This window comes from Anomaloglossus baeobatrachus, chromosome 1 (genome assembly GCF_048569485.1).
Source record: "Anomaloglossus baeobatrachus isolate aAnoBae1 chromosome 1, aAnoBae1.hap1, whole genome shotgun sequence".
NCBI classification, from domain to species: Eukaryota; Metazoa; Chordata; class Amphibia; order Anura; family Aromobatidae; genus Anomaloglossus; species Anomaloglossus baeobatrachus.
Window position 1 is genome coordinate 211,581,775 of NC_134353.1, and position 21,630 is coordinate 211,603,404.

A 21,630-nucleotide genomic window follows, 5' to 3' on the forward strand; every position below is an offset into this window, starting at 1 on the left:
ACAAGTACAGAGTGGGTTTGAACTTGATACAGACTGATGCTGTGCCAGGTAATGCTGAATAAACCACACAGGGCACCCGGCTGCGTGCCAGATAGCCGCAGGCGTTTGTGGATCACTGTGGTGCAGGTGGAGCTCAGTCTCCTAGAGATTCAGTGTTTTCATTTAAATCATCTTTGCCCTTTTCTATTCCTCGTTATACCTGCTAGGTCAGTGTTGGATTTCCAAATAACCTTCCCATAACCTGATCCGCCTGACATAGTGATGCACTGACATGGAATGACGTTTGGGTGTGACAGGAGTGGTAAAAGTATTGCTGATTATTGGATAGTATATGGAATGGGGTACAGGTGCCCCACTTCTCTGGATTTAGCTGCATTTTGTTGATTTTGGTATATATTACAAAGATTTTTAAAGTATACAACATAAAGGAAAATAGATACAAGTGTATATATACTGATTGGATGTTACATATTAGGTATAGGATACATAGGTATATGATAGATCCATATAAAGATAGGAGACACTGCAGGATGGATGGCTTTATGGAGGAGGCGTGCTAATATCTCCTGATATCTCACATTGTCAGAGGTCATAGCTATCACACCTGTACCATCTGACGATGACTATGTTCCTATATGTGCACCTTATTCCTTTTGGGGTGTAAGTGTATCAGCTCCTGGTGGTTGCACAGGTCTCCTACTTGACTGCTTAGATTAATTGTGCACTTTTCCCATTTTAAAAGCAAAGATGACTGAGTTTTGGGTTCTGTCTGGCACGTAAAGGGTTGTCTTTTGTGTCGCAGCAACTTAATATCAGTCATGCCACCCTCCCCATAACTGACAGGGCAGTGGAGCCAGTGAGATGGCGGAGAGCACCGAAGGAGTGTCGGCTCAGAGGAGCGGGGCAGGGTCCAACTAGCACTTGCCATGTGACAGATGTAGTGCTTAACCATTTGTGTGTTGTGGAGCAGTGGGAAAGAGCACTATTGTGATCTCTAAGCAGCATGTGCAGGACTGTCATGTCTGGAGCAGGCAGACATACCCCAGCCCTGGTGATGCTGCCACCTCTGGGTATACAATGGCAGACTAATGCCAAGTCTGCTGTTTACAAACTAGCTCTAATCTCTCCACTACTGTACCTACTGCACCTGGAGGATATAGGAAAGCGGAGAAATAGATGGGAGGGGGGAGGAAAGCGGGTAAATGCCAAGTAGGAATTAATGCAGGTAGGAGCAGGTGCAAATGTCAGACTTCATAAGTGAACCAGAGAGCCAGTAGCTGCTGGGCTCAAGTATTGAACTCCACTGCCTGTATGCGGCTTTATACTCCGAATGATTAAAAATTCATCTACATAGTTTTAATAGAAATACATGGAATATGCACGCTTTATTTTGAAGCCGATTTTTCAACCTAAAATAATGTAAAATGTCTTTGTGGCTCAGATGTTCATAGACTTTGAAAGTCCCTGTGTTGTGAAAACATGTGCTGTGGTTGTAGGATCTCTCCCCGGGGTGTATTGGGGCTCACAATGTGGCACCACCACCATGAAAAACTGGAGTCATGAAGAAGGTTAAATAAATATCTTCCAGTTTGGAAATGTCAACATTAATGGTAGTTCCTTAGCCGACTTGGTAAACAGAACAATATTAATTAGCATGGCTCATTAATCTTTTTCACATATCCTCACTATAATATATCGCAGTGCAGCTCTGTAATGCTGAGATCACACTGTTCTACCATGCTATGTGAAAAGGTTAAATACTTACATGCAGTAGCACTAAATACATTAAGGATTTCATGTTTTACATGTTTTTTTGCAAGAACTGCAAACTCTTGCATAATATACGTTCTCACACACTTGACTTGTGTGCCGGTGCAAAGAACTGATCACCCTACCACACAGCCTGACATCCACTTCTCATTTATTCTGCCACCAAAGTAAATCATGTAAAGGCTTTTCAGTACCTGCCAGCACAGCATGTGTTAACTGTCTGATATATTACCATGAGACGTAGGAGCTGAAGAGTTTTTATCATTCTTTCCAGCGGCTATTAGGTTAATATAGAGATCTGAGAGCTCTTTTCTAAGCCAGTACAATACTTGTGACTTTGTGGTTGGCCATCACTTGTAAGAGGTTTTGCAGAGTAACCAGTCTTCTTTCGTTAACCCCTCTTTCCCCCATAATATAATAATTCAGCTTCTGTTATTCCTATGACAAATGTATGGTAAATTGACAGCTGGGTGTTATTATTTAAGGGTCTATACATATTCTAGCACTGTACAATCTGTGTAGGGACACAAACCTTTGACAATGGGTATAGTAACACAAGAAATAGATATTTCCAGGAGGCATAACAGAAGAACACCATAGAGCTTAATCAGAAATGATGCTCCAGAACTGTATTTTCAGAGGAGAAACAAGTTTTTACTAAGATAAGTGAGAAGTAGAAGTGAGCTAACCTTCAGTGTTTGCACCAAACATAGATATTTCCCATAAAACAGAGTTGGGGTTCAGAGTTCGGGTGCTCTACATGTGCAAACCACTCCAGTGAGCATCTCTGTGCTCAGGTACACTCGATGCTCAGCCCTATACGAGTCGCTTATAGTGTTTGATCAACTTGCACTGGGGGTAACATCGTGATCAGATTTAGTGTACAACAAGAAGAATAAATAAATGGGAAAAACCCCACTCATTCTCCCCTGGAAGTGACCTGTTTGTGGCTGGCCGCATGTGAGCGGACACCCAAACTGCTCAATTAGTGACTTCCATTGGGATTCAGGTCAAGTCCAGGTCCCAAACTGAACTCTATCTAAAGTTTGGCTGGACCCGCCAAACTGAACTTCCGTTGGTCTGCTTATCTCTGGTTAGAAGTAGAAATGGGCGATTATTTAGGAGGCATTTAGGTTATAAGTAGGAGGCAGCCACGAACCACTGACGAGGCTTGTGAACCAGGGTCCTGCCAATGATTTACTCATTTAGGCCCGTTTCACACGTCAGTGAAAAACACAGACGTTTTTCACTGGCGTGTAAAACACGCACATGTCCCTGCGTGTGCCGTGAATCTCGGCACACGTGGGTTGTCTAAGTGCAATCCGGGCTCCATTCTCCGTGGCCCGTGATTGCACTTAGAAATCAACTCACCTGCGCCCGCTCTCGCTGTCCATGGTGCTGATCGCTCCCGCGACGCAGCATCCGGCCGGCGGTGACCCCCGCAGCAGCTGCTTCCGGGTCGGCTGTGTCGCGCATAATGAATATGCGCGACAGTAATCGGCCGGCTTAGAAGCAGCAGGGAGGACGGGCTGCAGAGGACATCGCTGGACGCCGGGTGAGTTAAAATGTTTATTATTTTAAATGCACGTTTTTTTCTGGCACGTGTTTCACGGACCACACCACTGCGTGGTCCGTGGAACATCAGATGCCAGAAAAAAATGGACATGTCTCCGTGCAGCAAACACGCACACGCGGGTACGCCGCACGGAGACACGTGCAGTGAAAAATCACTGACGTGTGAGCAGACCCATTCATTAGAATGGGTCTGCGTATGTCAGTGATTCTGGTACGTTTAAAAAAAAGCACAAACGTCCCAGAATCACTGACGTGTGAAAGGGGCCTTATAGTCATAGGTCTTATTCAAAACACAACCGGCAAAAATAGTTTGTCCAATACAAGGGTGTTGAACAAAAGAGGTGTGTTATCACGGTGACTCTACCTGCCCATACACTCGGTGATCCTGAATGTCACAAAAAGCAATGGAAAATTCTATAGGTTTAGTGTCAGTGTCATTCTTCACACCTTATGCTAGATATTTAGTATGTTTTTTTTTCCATCAAAAGTTCAACTGAATGCAATAAAGTTCGAGGTTTGTGTAAGCCAACCTGTACATGGCCATCATAAAAGTTCTAAATGCCGGGCTTTGCAGTTTGTAAGAAAAAATACTGAACTTGTGATTATCCCCGAGGAGCTCTATGTGCCTAACAAGTGGCGGGAACGAAGGCTCACCATATACGCTAAATAGTGGTCAGCTTACATTCCTGGCTCCACCAAAGACTCATCTCTGAGAATCCCCCACCAAACAAAAGGATCAGATGATTGATCTCCAACAGACCGACCCTTATATCCTTAGACATTAGATGGTTCTTGGTCCTGGCAGCACTGGCCTTTATCTAAAGTCCAATTCCTGATTCATCAAAGCTTTTCCACCAGAAAACTGGAATAAATAGCTTAGAAAAGTCAACCACCCCATCAAACCCGGCATGAAAGTGTCAGTCTTGATGAGTCTGGGTCCAAGCTTTTCTCTCATATCTCTCTCAGTATAACCTTGTGTGTTTCCAGCCTCGGAGCTCTTACATGGGCCTATATGTTTGCAGAAACAATCACTTATTAGTCTGATCTTGCCGTGTTTCTGTCCCTTATTTTTTGCTTACTTGCCAGATGTATGTTATGTCAATATGACTTCCAGATCAGACAGCACAGGGTGTGTTTGTTGTCTGTTACCATGGAAACGCCTGTGGTGAGCTAGACATGACATTTTTAAGTATGACATTTTGCAAAGTTGCTTTTTTTTTTTTTTTACATTTTATATGCGCTGGGCTTAAAATCGCTAGTATGCATGGGCAAAGCCTTTCCAGAGTAATACAGAAGGTAACTAGTTAGTGTCAATGGATGTCGTGAAACAAAGTAGAAAGCATGGCTTTGGACACAACCTAATTTCCTTTTTAGGATTTTCAATGGCCATTATTGGCTAAACTTGTAGTAATTATATATTGGGTATTGTAGATTTTTTTCAGAATATACTAGTCTGCAGATATTGCATTGGTGAAGCAGCAGTTTACATTTGAGTGCCATCTCCCCAAAGCTTCAGGTCCTCAGGGTATCTTAGAGGGTAAAGGGTGCTTTACACGCTGCGACATCGCTAGCGATATATCGTCGGGGTCACGGTGGTTGTGACGCACATCCGGCGCCGTTAGTGGCATTGCAACGTGTTACAGCTAGGAGCGACGATCACCGATCGGAAAAACGGCAAAAATCGCTGATCGTTGCCACGTCGCTCCTTTTACAAATGTCGTTGCTGTTGCATGCCGCTGGTTGTTCCTGCGGCATCACACATCGCTGTGTGTGATACCCCAGGAACAACGACCATCTCCTTACCTGCCTCCACCGGCAATGAGGAAAGAAGGAGGTGGGCGGCATGTTCCGGCTGCTCATCTCTGCCCCTCCTCTGCTATTGGCCGTCTGCTTAGTAACGCCGCTATGACGCCGAACGCACCTCCCACTTGAAGGGATTGTTCGGCGGTCACAGCGACGTCGCTGACCAGGTATGTGCGTGTGACGCTTCTGTAGCGATAATGTTCGCTATGGCAGCAATTACCACATGTCGCACGTATGACAGGGCGAGTGCTATCGCGCACGACATCGCTAGCAATCACTAGCGATGTCGCAGTGTGTAAAGCACCCTTAAGGCTGGTGCACATATACCAGGTGCATCAGCTTCACAATGCAAAAATACATCAGTATTCAAGAGACTTTTTCCACCTATTCTGAAAACCATTGGTCAGGACCTGTGTAGAGCAACAACTGATGTACCAGACAGGTGTGAACAATCCCAACGATATCAATGGGATAAGTTCCTTCATTAGTGGAAAACAAAATTGAAGGCTAATATATATGCACAGGGCCTACAAAGCTCTGATCAGGGTTTTCTTTTGTTATCTAGTTCTTATTTAGTGAAGCAGGAGCTAGCATGCTCCTTCTTCAGGATCCAGCAAATCAATGTACATTGTTGGTTCGTGAAGGAGCATGCCAGCTCCGAAATGTATAGAACTATGAACAATAAAACCTGCTTCTTTTACCTCTGAGTATATCCGGCAGCACAACAATACAACCCCTCTCTCCTGCTTCACTGAGTTACCTCTCCCCATGGGGCTGCAGCAGCCGGTTATCCACGCTAACAAACGATCCACAGTAGTTGGTGCAGTCACCAGCTGATTTCTATGGGGAAGAGGTGGTCCCGACTCTTTTAATGATGTCGGGGGAAAAATTGAGAAGGCAGTTGGTATTTCATCTCCTGATCCTTTTTGTTTTCTCTTCTTTCCCAGTTGAAAATACTTGAACAATTTGCCGAGCTGAAAGTTCACGTGTGGGGGAGTCAGGAGGGATAGTTGTCTGAACAGTCGCCAACAACTAGCTCATATGTGTGGTCAGCTGTAATGTATTTGAGCATGTCGTCTGCATTAGGAGGAAAAACCTCTTTGAGTTATCATGTAGTTTTGTCCCTTATACACAATATATGTAACAAGCGTACACTATATACTATTGTTGTAATATTTATACATAGTATCGTCTGAAGGTTAAATGATGTTCGAAGTATGTTATACATTGAGGGTGTGTGAAAGTGACATATACTGATAAAACTGAACATTAACTTTTTATTACGTTTTCTAGGTATGGAAACCAAAGGATATCACGGCTTCCAGGAAGCAGGAGATATGGAGAGACGATGGGGCCAGGTGCCACAGCCTATGGAATTGTCATCTTCCAGGCAGCAGGGTGCTGACTCCTACATGGAAATTGTAAATGTGAGCTGCGCCCCTGGGACCTTTCCACCAAATGTCACCGAAAGTGATGTTAAAGAGAAACAAGATCTCCCCCCTTGCCTACAGCAAGATAGTAATCAGTCTGGTGTTTTAACACAAGAGATTAAGCCCGAATTAGAGTCAAAAGAACTTTCTGCAACTGTAGCAGAGTCTATGGGATTATACATGGATTCAGTACGGGATGCCGAATTTGCATATGAACAGCAAAACCAGCAAGGCGTGATTGGTACTGGAAATATTTATCAAAATATGGAGCACTTTGTAAAATTTTACAAGCAAAATGCTTGTGGCACTTTTCCTTTAGACTGCCAAAACCAATCTGTAAGCTCCATTTTGGAAGTTGACAATTCCATGAATGGAAAAATAAATAGTAACACTTTAAGGAGCCCCTCATCCTGCAATGAGAAATGCTCAACAACTAATAGCCCACCCAATATGGGACTTTCTGTTTGTAGCCCTACTGGAATTGACTCTGTCTCCTCAACTACTTGTTCAACCAACTTTGGAAATTTTACAGTACACAGTCCAGTTAACCAGGGAACGTCTCATTCATGTTCCCCAAATGTTGACAATAGATGTTCTATTTCACATAGTCCTGCACATACTAGTACAGTGGAGTCCCCTTTGTCAAGCCCATTGAGTAGTTTGAGATCCCCCATATCTAGCCCACCGAGTCACTGCAGTATAAAATCCCCAGTATCAAGTCCATTAAATATTGCAGTGAGACCCAACGTGTCTAGTCCTGGGAATATAAACACAAGATGCTCTCTCTCGAGTCCTTCCAATGTCAATAATAGGTCCACTATTTCTAGTCCTGCTGCAAGTTCTATGGGGTCTTCTATCTGCAGTCCAGCACACAACACTTTGGGATTTCCTTCTGCTGTCTTGCCTACCGAATGTCGAACTGATGCCACCAATATCAGTACAGATGCTAAAGATAAAGCTGCTCAGCAACTCCTATTTCCCAAAATAGAAAATATGGATCATGAAACTAGTGAGAGTGGTACAAGTAGTTTGATAAAGTTTATTAAGCAAGAACCTGATGCCAATTTTATTGACTCCTGCTTTGGAGATCACGGTAAGGGTACTTCTGATACGTTTCCAATCTCTGTAAAGCAAGAGCCAGGTAAAAGCACTTGTTCTGGTTCTCTTTTTAAAACAACCCAATCGGCAAATCCGTTTCCTTTCATGGATGGCTCATACTTCACTTTTATGGATGATAAAGATTACTATTCCCTATCTGGAATACTAGGACCACCTGTTACGTCATTTGTTGGCGGTTGTGACGGTAATGGATTTTCTAGCCAAGGCCTCGCCATGGGGATTAAACAGGAGGCTGATGATAATTTCTTTCCAGATAACTCTATGCCTTCCTCCGCTATTGTGGGCGTTAACTCAGGTGGACAGTCATTTCATTATAGGATTGGAGCTCAAGGCACTATCTCTTTAACCAGACCTGTCAATAGAGAGCAGCCTTTCCAGCATTTGAGCTCATTCCCTCCTGTTGGTTCACTGGTTGAAAATTGGAAATCACATTCTGAATTGTCTCAAAGCTCTTTGTCATCCAGAAGAAATGATGGTTTTCCGGGTCCAGGATACATTCCAGAAAACATGTCAAGGTGAGTAAGAGAATAATCACGTTGTGAAGGCAGTGAATGCCAAACGATTGTTATTGCTACATACATAAGTCAATCAGGAAGAAAATGAATGGGTGTGATATATATTTAGAAAAGCTGTAGGTTAAATGGTGTTCTGATTTTGCGTATTATAATAGCCAGATATTATCTTTTAGGCTTGTGCAGATTGGTTTTCTTTGGCTTCTAAGTTGTTTATTTTGACATTGCTACTTTTGGTGAACTAATGGCCAAGGGCTCAGTGATGTTTCTTGCTATACAGAAATCAAATACTATAACATTTAGAACTTGAGGCTTTAATCGAAGGTATATTGGCATTGTCTATGAGGTTAAATTGAAAAAAAAAGTGTGACCATAATTGTGGAGGCAAATATCAGAATACATTAACCTACAACACTACAGTTTTAATGATATTAAATATTTTATCTCATTAAATTGTATTTGTTATAAATGAAACTAATTCAACAGAAAAAAAGTGTATTGTAACCTCTCATGGATTTATTTTAATTACCTCTTTTCATTGTCTGCAGATTTGCTATAGTTTAGGCTTATTTACGCTACAAATATGTCAGCATTTAAAAAATAATGCACAAATTAATGTCAGTCCAGTAACGAGCGCCGATAAACTATATTCAAGCTGTTTCATGTTCTTATATAGGCCGGGGAGAGCAATCTGTACATTCTGTCCCCCCACAGTGTGTTTTCAGCAGCACATCGCCTGCTTCCCGGATTGACGTCTGGTGATGCGGCGTATGCACACCAGGAGATAATCGGGAAGACGCATCAACACTCATGAGTCCATAAGGGCCATAAATTCTGACATCACTTTGAGATGGTGCCTATAATTGGGCAGACAACTATTTTGTTGTTTTTATGCGACTCAACAATGTAACTTTCTACTATAGATCCGAGTCATTACAAATATAGATCGATTAATTGAGTGATACAATAGAAGAAGAATAGGCAGCACTCCAAATAAAGTGTACAAAGACGTGGGGTTAGTTTATTGATCCATCTCTACAGGAGAAAAAAAAGTGTGAAGCCTTTCTCATTCTTTTTTTTTTTTTTTTTTTCTTTTCTATTCTTGAGTTAAAACATTGCATTTGTGATGGGTCAATAAAGTACCTCCACTTTTTTATTCACTATATTTGGAGTGCTGCCTACTTTTTTCAATTTTACGGACTGGGCCAAAGGATGCTTGGCATGAAGAAGGTTCCAGGAGGAAATGAAACATTGCTGTAACCACGTGGCTTTTTTAAAGGCACAACGTTTGCATTCTACCTTAATCTTGGAATGGTGCCATTTTTGCATCATCTCTACTTGTGGATTCGATTGAAATTCCTGTATTTGCAATCTTCATTACTACGGTCCTGCTTCAGCTTTCCTATGGATAGATAGATGGACAGATGGCTACATGATTGATGGAGGGATGGCTACAAGATAGAGGGCTGGATAGGTAGATTATATACGATTGATAGATACATGATGAAATAGAGAAATAAACATGCTGTAATCAATATTCCTAACTAAGGTTTTATAAAGTGCTTCCATTCATAATGAAATGTTCGTACTTGTTACTATGATGTATACAAAATCCGGTCCTGTACGTTAGTTATTACTAGTTATCGGTGGATACTGATAGATGTTCGAAAACTTGTGTAGGAGACCTACTTCTTTTGTCACTTTGTTCTGTTCACCTAAAGTTCAATTTTCAGTTGTAAATTCACACAGTAATGCCTGTAAGGGAGTCATTCATTTCTCTACAGATGCATGAAAGACAATTTGTTTCTCAAATGTTGTCTAAATCTGGAATTTCTTGAGAATCTTTTTGGAATTCTTTGGGAACAATATTGTTTTTGGTACAAAGCTTTATTAATTCCTCATCACCTAGATCCATCTACAAAATGATTCATACTATCAGTCGCTCTCCTTCCTTCATGTACAGCATTGGTTACTTTGATTCCTCTGTCCAAAGTGAATGGCTCCAAATCTTTTGATTTTTTTTTTGCATTTCTTGGTCTTGTACACAATCTAGAAGGTGAGAGAAGGTGCTGATCTGTATAAATTCAAGATTGGGCTGCTCATTGACACTTTATCCCACTTTATCGGCTTTCCGGTAAGTTTAGGGTGTAGTTGAAAATCTTTTTGAAAGCGGTTAGATCACATTTGTTACTTTTGGCAGTGGTGATCATTGTCAGGAATTGGGTGTCCAGAACTAGAGATTACTGAACCCGAGGTTCGGTGTTTGTATCGAACACAAACTCTTCCCAAAAAAGAGAATATGGGTGCTATACGTATACAAACCACTTGCGCAAGCATCGCTGTGCTCAGGTACGCTCTTTGCTCAGCCCAGTACTTGCAGTGTTTGAACGGTGCACAATGGGGGTAACAGCATGATCTGATGTAGTGTGCGCCAAACAAAAAAACACAGTCCACCCTCTCCGAGAAGTGATTGTTTTTATGGCTGGCTACACGTGGGTGTAGACCCAAACTGACCAGTTAGTGACTTCCATTTGGGTTCAGTTCAAGTCTGGATCCAAAGCCGAACTTTATGAAAAGTCTCGCTGCACCCGCCGAACCAAACTTCCACCGGTCTCACTCATCTCTATCCACAATTCTAGTTAAGGGCCTGGTTTGATCTAATTAATCATTTAGACATCCTCTCATAACTAGAAATACTTCCAACCGTACTCACAAACATAAAAGATTTGTGTTTTTTCTTTATAATTAGTTTGTGGGTTATTTTCCTATTTTTAATATTTTTCTACAGATTGTTGTAAAATAATGTATACTCTTTAATACAATAATCATGTCAGTATTACTGTTACAATTTTTATTTTTCAAGGAACAAATGGAAGTACAGCTATTTTTTTTGAGGGGTCTGTATGCAGAGCACAAAGCCCAAACTGACTGTAGGGCTTTAGACCCAAACTCATAAGCACATCTGAGACTGTTAGTTTGGTTTAGGAGAACTGTGATTAGTCCATCAATGCGATCTGTATATAGACCTTGAAATATAGCTGTATGAACTAAACCAAAATTTGTAATTTTAAGGGCACATATTATATCCTGCTTTCCCATCTCCACTCCTGTTCTTTATAAACATGTGCTTTAAAACAGTGTACATTTTTTTTCTTCTAGATGACAACATATATCTCCAATAAATAGTTTTCCTAGACGAGTTGTGGCCCAAATATTTGTAACCGTTGGTGACATCACTAAACAGCTTTACTGGTGGGTCTATTAGACATTTTAATCATGTATTTTCAAGTGGTTGAGTGGGGGCTATAAAGTAACCCTGTAATAAGTGAACAGTGGTTACATCCCTAGTATACCTAGTTTTTTTTTTAATTACATTCATCCTGGACTTCGATTATGGCCCACAGAAGAGCAACTACTTAAAGGGAACCTGTCACGAGACTGCCAACTATAAGCTGCGGCCACCATCAGTGGGCTCTTATATACAGCATTCTAACATGCTTGTATATAAGAGCCCAGGCCGCTGTGTAGAACATAAAAATCAATTTATAATACTCACGGGCAGCATGGTGCAGATTGGTGAAATGGGTGTTTCCGTTCTCTGGTACCAGCACCTCTTCTTTCGGCTATCTTTGACCTCCTGCTTCTGAAGGCTGGGTGCATGACGCATCCTATGTAATCCACACTAGCTGGCATTGAGATCCCGTGCAGGCGCAGTACAATATTTTGATCTGCCCTGCTTAGGGTAGATCAAAGTGCGCTTGCGCAGGACCTCAATTCTGGCTAGTGTGGATGACGTAGGACACATCATGCACCCAGGCTTCAGAAGAAGGACAGAGCTGGCCGAAAGGAGGCGATGGTACCAGCGAACGGAGACACCCTACCAGTCTGCACTGCCCGCCCCTTAGGTGAGTATTATAAAGTGATTTTTACGTTCTACACAGAGGCCTGGGCTCTTATATACAGCATGTTAGAATGCTGTATCTAAGGGTCACCAAATGTGGTGCCAAATTCCTTTTTTTAAGGAAACTTGGCACAGGATTTCGACCCTATAAGCTGTGGCCACCACCGGTAAGCCCTTATATACAGTATTCTAGAATGAGATATATATATATATATATATATATATATATATGTATGTATGTATGTATGTATGTATGTGCCCAAGCCGATCTGTAGAACATAAAAATCGCTGATCTCGGTCCGACTCCTCCTAACTTTCTTGCAATCGCCGTCCTTTTTGATGTGTCCTACGTCATCCCCCACAGTGTCTTCCATAGTGATACTGGGTACATGCACTTCTCTCTGCCCTGCGGAGGCAGAGCAAAGTACTGTAATGCGCATGCGCAGACGTTTTCGACCTTTACCCTTGCATACGCATTACAGTACTTCTCTCTGTCCTGTAGAGGTAGAGCAAAGTGTGCAGAAGCGCATTGAAGTATAATAAAAGCTGTTTTTTATATTGTACAGAGCGGCTTGGGAACTTATATACAGTATTCTAGAAAACGGCATATAAGAGCTTATTGGTGGTGGCCGCTGTTTATAGGGGACAAATCTGGTGACAGATTCCCTTTAAGGTCATTGAATGGATCTCAGCAGCTTAGATTATTTTAAGCTTTGTAGCAGCGACCTGTGTACTTGTGTGACTGTGTAATTATGGAGAAGCAATAAATGTTTTTGGTTCCTAATGTGCCCTTTAATAGTTTATAGATTGCAGATTCAGTATGTATGTGTTTGGTTTCTATATGTGAAACGTTCCTATATACATATTTGTTAAGATTATTATGCTAATAATGATAAAAATAGGGATACGTGTATTCAGCTGATATGCTAAGCTTTTGTTTGGACCCATAGAAGTGTAACCTAAACATGTTAATATTTAACTTGCCAAGAAATATAAACCATAGCTCGACAAGTCATCAGTAAACACGTCACTGACATCTGGTGCGCAGCAACCCCACTATGGTTCCCTTATTTGATTTTCAGCTTGTAATACGCATTAGTCAGGTGCTTACAATCAGTTTTGGCAGAAATGAACATGCAATTTTGTTCTTCTAATTGAAAACAAATAAAAAAATGTCTCCTTTTGTTTAGGTAAAAGGGAAAAAAAAGCGTACTGAGGCCGGTTTGACACGGCTGTAAATGTGACACATTTAATGGCTTCTATTACTAGGGTAAAATGAAACGGTGTTGTAGATGGGCAGCCGGGAGCCCCTGTTGTGGCCGCGCTGCAGGTGGAACTCCGTAACATGCAGATCGGATAGGTTTTTATATTGACTCCAGAAAATAGCAGTTTGATTCTTAATGGCCGATATGCAGCAAAATGACATCGTACCGTGCGACCATTAACAATCAAACTGCTTTTCCTCCACCAATCTGGATGTCAGTGCGGTCTTGGTTACAACATGTGAATTAGGTGTAATAAAAACCCCTTAATTTTGGCCCAAATTGTGGCTTATATACCTGTTTTCCTACTGAAACATGGAATGAGTTTTTTGTTTTTGTTTTTTTTTACAGTACTCTCAAGGTCACATAGGACTTTAAATTGGTGTACCCCAAATAATAAAGGGGTGTTTTTAGTCCGCACAGTTTTTAACTGTCCACTGTCTTTCTAGTAACAGTTAGAGGGGTGGGTCTGACCATTGGGACCCCCAGCAATCATCGGATTGGGTGCCGGTCACCCGTGTCCTACAGTTCTGACAATTACCAAGAGTGAGTGATGGTGAATAGATAACAATATAATATTTATTCACTTATATAGCGCCATTCATTCCATAGCACTTTACATACATCAACAACACTGTCCCCATTGGGGCTCACAATCTAAAGTCCCTAACAGTTTGTCTTTGTGGTGTGGGAAGAAACCAGAGGACCCTTTGGAAACCCACGCAAACACTGGGAGAACATACAAACTCCTTGTAGATGTTGTCCTTGGTGTGATTTGAACCCAGTACCCCAGCGCTGCAGTACTGCAGTGCTAACCACTGAGCCACCGTGCCGCCCAATAGGTGATAATTTGCTTAGGCTGGAATACCACTTTTCATCTCTTAGCAGATTGGAGAAATTTTGATCATTTCAATTTATTGGAAAATTTAGGACTCATTCACACATCCACAATAATCATACTTGTTCCATGAGAATGTTCTGTTGTTGTGTGTTTGTTTGTTTGTTTGTTTTTGTTTTTGTTTTTTTGTCATGGGTAAAACACATTGTTACATGGGCCTTTTCATTTGTCCATTTTTACAGATCAATGGTCCGCAAAAAATTGGGGACATGAGTGATTTTTCATCCACTTTCCAGATTAATCTTGTCCAAAATTTTCTGTAGGAAAAATTAAAAACTGATGTGTGAATGAGGCCTACAAAAGTTATCTGTGCGGTGAGAAAACTCAAGCTGCTCTTTAGCTTAATTTTCAATCTTTTTTTCTTATGGACATCTGAATGATGACCTAAACTGTTTGATGGCAGAATAAAGGACGTTATGTTTGGGCCTCTTCGGCTGGACAGTTGCACCGGGGTAACTAAAGCATATCTTAGCCAGTTTGTACGACAATACAATAAAAAATGTATAACTGTAGTTGGTTTAAATGAATATGACACGAATGCCCAGAAAGCTCTGCCTTTGAGAATGTGTTTGTTCTTGCAGACTATTTCAACGCAACGTTTTTCCTAGCTGTCAGATTTCAGATCAAGGAGTTGGCCAGATCTTTGCCAGCTTCTTGATGTTTCGACATGAATTTAAAAAAAAAAAAAAAATTGCCTTCGTGAAAAACCAATTGATTGCTGATAAATGAAAATCATAGGTTTTATATAGTGCAAGAAAGATAAGCACGCTAAATTATGTGATTGTAAACTTATAATGTTACGGATCACCCCCACCAGGGAGACAACTAGTGCTATGGCACATGTGAATACATAAAAACGAAGCCAATAGTGAGAATGAGTTCTAGGATGTAGCCATTGTAGCTTTTGCGCAAATAACCTTAATCCTCCAGTGCTTAAACGATACGCCATGCTGGATTTTGTACCTTTTTTTTTTTTTCCCACTTTTTTTTTTCGTCTATTGTTTCTTACCTATATCTGCCTATTTAAAGGGGTTGTTCGGGACATTAACATTGATGACCAATCCTAAGGATAGGTAATCAATGTCTCTTTGGTGGAGGTGAACATCCCGTTGATCAGCTGTTCCCGTTGCTCCTGCTAGCCAGACCTACTTGGTTGTGGAGCTGCACAGCCTCACTGACAGAATAGTGGCTACGGCAAGGTACTGCACATCCTTTTCCTTTTGATGTGAATAGAGGGCGGATTTGCACTATTCGGTGGAGACCACTGTACACCTGACGGAGCTGTGCAGTGGGGCTCTGCAACTGAGTAATTTCGGAAACTGCTGATCATCAGTTGTGATGGGAACCTAAGGATAGGTCATCAATGCTAAAGTGTTGGACAACCCCTTTATGTACTTACTACAGCTATACCATGTCGGCATCCTGGCACCCCCATTGATCACCTGATGGAAAACTGTGGCAACACTGCACTTTAGTGCTTTACAGGCACAGACTGTACATTTTCTAACTGCTTTACCTGGTAATGAAGCCCCCCGTCCCTTTCACTTGAATAATTGCATATTTTTCACTTCAGCTTGTTGTGCCTATTAGTCAAGCATGTATAATCAACTAATAGACCTAGAATATGAAAAAACGCACACAATACATGCATAAAGATACTGGTCCTCATTTCTCAAGACTTGATGTCTTGCTATCTTCACGCCAGTCTTGAGGAGGGGATGAGGTAGCATGCGCGGCTTTTGATTCACATTAAAAGGCGCACACCACTTAATCAGGCGAGTTGTAAAGTGGTGTGCATCTTAACCCATTCCCTACTGAAGTAAAATATGTGGCATAGCAAATGCCACTCTTCATGAATTTGCCGAGTGTGGTTACCACTCCCCCATCCGACTCTGCTCCACTTTGTCGTAGCTGGGTAAAAATCCACAATTCAAAGTTGTAAATTTTACTGCAGCTTATAGTTGTGCCGACGTTTTGTGACTTTCAGGGTGCATGCTGCTGAACTTTTCTGCACTAAAAAACGCACCTTGTGGCCAAAAAATGCATGCGTTTTTGGGAACTTTTTTTATAGTTAATTCAATGGGTGTAAGGGCTAAAAAATTCAAGAAAAAACGGACGAACAATTGACATGCTGCTTTTTTTCTGCACCAAAAACTGCAAGGAAAAAAGAAGCAATGTACGCACAGCATTTCTGATTTCTCATAGACTTTGCTGGGATAAGGAGAGACATGCAGTTTGGGCAATAAACTGCACCAAAATACATGAAAAACTGCACAGGGCCTTTAAAAGCTTTTTATGCCAGAATTCTAATATAAAAGCCATGACGAATCGGGCCCATTGAGTGCAACTCTTTTGTATCAAAAATATATAGTCACGTGAATTAAATACTTTTTTTGACATGAGCACTATTTATTTCATGAATACGTGCGCTGTGTGAGGTATGTAGTACATAGCTGAGTAGAATTCCCTTGTTTATGGTGCACATCCGCATATGATGTCATTATTACCTACATGTCGGCACCAGTTCAGCCAGAATTGGCTCTCGAAATCTCAGACCTGGTACTATTAAACAATGGAATGGGGGAGGCAGATAGTTAACCTGATCAGAGTATTTCTGCTGTTTTGTTTCGCAATTGATGTGTTACTTAATTACTTTATGGTGATATCATTATAACACAGGCAATGTTGTAGCTGTTTTACCCCTGATGAAGCTGTTTACATTGCGAAACGTGTAGGAGATCTTTCTCCATGTGTTCCGCTCCAAGGAATGTGGTTTGTCTGTCCATGTCCATTTATCTTTGGGTTGATATTGTATCTTACTGTTTTGTGCATTTGTGAATCATTGGCCATTTTTTACTCCTGAGTTATGTACCTAGAGGTCTTTATTGTAGCCGCATGTGGGCAGTCTGCTTGTCTCCAATCACATAAAGGAGTGTTACTACATATCTGTGTGTTTTTTAAATGTTTTTGGTTTTGAGTTTTTTTTTTTTTGTACATTCAGTAAAGGATTCTTCTTGATACAACCATGAGGTGCAGTCCAGTCGCTCCCTCTGTGCCTCCATCCCTTTCTGAGAGGTGATCGCTTGGAGGATCAGGCGTCAAATCCTCAGTATTTAATATTTATGACCCCTCTTTAGAATAGGTGATCAACGTCATCCGTACCAGAAAGCCCTTTTAACCGTAACAGCAGCACTTTACTGATAAAACCGAACTGTACATTTCCAGCATGTTTGTTTACTTAGAGATGTTGCAACATACTTCATAGCTATGTGACCCTGTGACGAACACATCTTTTCAGAAGTGTTAAAATGGTATAAAAAATATGTCCAACTTCTCTTAAACACAGTTTTTCCGCTTTTTATATTGTGTGGTCTACTTCTGCCATCCTGTAATTTTTCAATGACCAATTGGTATGCTGATGAGAAATTGGGAAGTATGGAAGCAGGGTGAGAGTGCACAGGTTTGTAATGTGAAACCATAGACTCATCTCTGTAAATTAACTGTAGACACAAAGCGGGAGATTTTTAATCAAGGTTGTTTTGCTAAATTGCTTAATTTATTTTTGAGCAGTAAAAGTGAAGTAAGTATATTTATTTGATACTAGTGAATAGAGATGAGCGAACCTTTTTTGGAGGTTCGGCTCTTTACCGCATTCGAACCGAACCTCCACTGATTCGAACTTTACTGAGCCCGGTTCAAAATTAGCGCTCACGTACAGCCATCCATTATCAGATCACTTCCGGGGGAGGGTGGTTTCACACGTAAAGCCTTCGGTCTCCGAACCTAAACTTTGGTTTTTAAGGTCTTTGTTTGGTTTGAAACCGAACCGCAGGTTTGCTCATCTCTACTAGTGAATATTCATTCTGGGACATAGTCCTGTTTGTTGCACCCTTCCCAAAAGGTACAAAGGCTTCAGACTGATCGTTTTAGGTTATATATTGTTGCTAATTACACCAGATCTAATTCAGCGTAATACGGCCATCAGTGGAGCCTGCATGCGAACAACAATTAAGCCTAACTTAGTTCAGGTTCAGTTCACTTATAAGTAGATGGTTGGCCGTGTGTCAGGGAACAGTTTTATGAATTGTGGTTGTTGTAATTTTCCAAATACTGTTGGAAAATGTCAGAGCCGCTTATAAAAACAGTACGAATGAAAAAAAAAGAAAAACTGACCTTTATTGTGTCACATCCAGAACTGAGACACTTACATCTATCTTATTGAAACCTGCTTCCAAGCCACATATTGGATTTCTTTCTTCTTTATTATATTATCAAAAACTGCTACAAAAAGGATCTGTTTATCTTTATGGGTACTCATAAAAATGAAGTGTGTGGAATAAAAAAAAAAAAAAAGTATGGGGTTAGTTTAAGCTTGAGTAGATTAATTATTACATAAGCATTGAGAAACCTTGGAGCTTTGAAAGACATTTCTCTGGCTTTGAAGTGGTAAACATAGATGGGGTGGGGTGATGACGAAAACTGAAGCGTTGACGTGCAGATATTGACAAAATACAGTTTAATCCATTCACCTAGCACATTGTAGTTTGCCTGATTTTCTTCTGTGGTTCATAGTCACTCTCGCATTAAAGCACCAGATCAATAATCTAATATGTGTTATTATACAATACTTCATAATACATATTCATACTGGACTCCGAGGACCTGCATACACTTTTTTTTTTTTTAACTGACGCAAGTGAAAAATACCGTTGTTTGTTTTTCTTTTGTGACTATATAAAATCTGTGTTTAAGTTTGGACCCAGTTTTATATCACTTGAGGTTGGGAAGGGATTTTTTCCTCTTACGGCATTTTGGCCGATGTCCCGTGGACTTGTTTTGTATTTTCTCTATACCTAAACATCATTTCCAACATCCCTATTATGCGCCTCTGCAAAACCCCTTCTTTACTTTAAGTCAACAACAAATAACAGATTGTACGTGACACAATGTATGTCACATAGGCAATGCGTCTGGACTTTGATCATTCTTGTCAGTAAAGTGTCTCAGGCGCTATATCTATAATCTACCTGCTGAAATTGCATGTTTACCACTGAACCACCTTAATCATTATGCTGTAAAATATGCAGCACAGTTTAAAATTGTTGTTGGCCCGAGGTGGAGCAAAGCCTTAGGATTGCACTGTTACTATACAACAGAGGCTACAGGCCACTTCATTCAATTCTGTGGTAGCATTGCAACATCGTTAATTCCTAAGATGACGCTGTCAATAGTGACCGCAGCATCTATGGCATTAAACAGAGTGACCGAGAGAGCTAATCTACCTCAGAATTCAATGGGATTTAGATCACTCATTGCTGCCACTTCTGATCTCTCTAACACTTTGTTTCCATTTCTCGGTGCTTCTTGAAGTAGGTTTGGGTTTGGAGTTATTGTCCAACTGGAAGACCCATGACCTAGGACGCAAGCCCAGCTTTCTGACACTGGGCACTACATTACGGCCCAAAATCCTTTGGTAATTTTCAGATCTCCTCATGCTTTGCACACACAAAAGGCACCCAGTGCCATAAGCAGCAAAACAACCCTAAAACATCTTTGAATATCCACCATATTTTACTTTAGGTACTGTGTTCTTTGTTTATAGGCCACCTTCCGTTTTCACTAAATAGTAGAATGATGTGCTTTACCAAAAAGCTCTATCTTGGTCTCATCTGTCTACAAGACGCTTTTCCGGAAGGATTTTGACTTGCATACATTTTGGCAAACTGCAGTCTAGTTTTATGTCTGTATCGGCAATGGCGTCGTCCTTGGTCTCCTGCCATGGCATTTCATAGACATGTAAATGGATAGTTAAAAAAAAGGTTTTTTTTATCCAGCACATTACTCCAATAGGCGGTCTTGTGAATTTAAAATTAACTTTTATTTCAAAAAGGGTAAAAAAGCCATGTTACATATGTCTGATAGACAGAAAATATTCCTTTAGATGTATATCTCAGACAACGCGTTTTGATGTGCTTGACATCATCCTCATGGTCTAAGTGTGTCTGAGAGTCTACAGCCATCTAACGGGACAACTGACTGGGCTAAGCTGGCTCTTGTATTTCTATCTTGAATTAAACGGATAGTTGGCACTAACACTGATGCACACTGAGCCTTCAGGACAGCTTAAATTTATTTGGAACTTAATTGGGACTGCTTATCCACCATCCATACTATTCTGCTTTGTAACCTTTTTCAATTTTTCTATGCCATCCACATCCAGGGAGATTAGCTACAGTGCCATGGGTTGTAAACCTTTTGATTTATGTTGCACACTATGGACAAACATCAAGATCTCTGGAAATAGACTTGTAACCTTGAGATTGTTATTGATATATTTCAACGATTTTGGTTCTCATGTCCTCAGCCCGTTCTCTCCTCTTTCTGTTCTCCATGCTTTTGTGTGGCAGACACAATGCAAAGATTGAATCAACTTCTCTTTTTATCTGGTCTCAGGTGTGATTTTACACTGTCCGCACCTATTACTTGCCACTGGTGAGTTTGATAGAGCATCATATACTTGAAACTTTTGTAAAGGTGCCAACAAAATTTGCTTGGCCCATTTTTGGGGTTTTGTGTGAAATGATGTCTATAGATAGCTAGAGATATATATGTATGTAATCGCTATCACAAAAGTTGAAAATATTTTCTTGGTACAACACTGAAGATATGACATTGTGATACAATATTAAGTAGTCTGTGTCCAGCTTGTCTAACAGTGGAAATTAGGTGTGCCCTCCTAAATAATTCAACATACAGACATTAATGTCTAAACCACTAGCAACAAAGTGTGTACACCCCTTAGGAAAAATGACAAAATTGTGTCCAAAGTGTGAATATTTTGTTTGCCACCATTATTTTCTAACACTGCCTTAACTTTCTTGGGCATGGAGTTCACTAGAGCGTCACAGGAGCCACTGGAATCCCCTTCCATTCCTCCATGACAACATCACGTAGCTGGTGGATGTTGCAGACCTTGCGCTCCTCCACCTTCCATTTGAGGATGCCCCACAGATGCTCAATAGGGTTTAGGTCTGGAGACATGCCTGGCCACTCCAACACCTTTTCTCTCAGTTTCTTTAGCAAGGCAGTAGTCATCTTGAAGCTGTGTTAGTGGTCATTATCCTGTTGAAATACTGCCCTGCGGCCCAGTATCTGAAAGGAGGGAATCATGCTTTGGTTCAGTATGTCACAGCTAAAGTTAGCATTCATGGTTCCCTCAATAAACTGTAGCTCCCCACAACCATCCACACTTATCTATCCCAAAGTCATGACACTCCCACTAGCATTTTTAACTGTAGGCAAGACACACTTGTTTTTGTACTCCTCACCTGGTTGCTGCCACACACATTTAACATCACCT

At 41.0% G+C, this 21,630-nt stretch overlaps 1 protein-coding gene across 2 annotated transcripts in view; it reads left to right on the forward strand.

Annotated features, from left to right (window-relative positions):
* The window catches only part of NR3C2 (nuclear receptor subfamily 3 group C member 2), a 468,973-nt gene that overhangs the window by 2,193 nt on the left and 445,150 nt on the right, over positions 1–21,630 (forward strand). For both annotated transcript variants that reach the window (XM_075347997.1, XM_075348004.1), the window contains exon 2: positions 6,442–8,212. In XM_075347997.1, coding sequence (XP_075204112.1) covers positions 6,444–8,212 — 1,769 coding nt within the window. In that variant the 5' untranslated portion in view covers positions 6,442–6,443. The remainder of the gene's footprint in view (positions 1–6,441; positions 8,213–21,630) is intronic.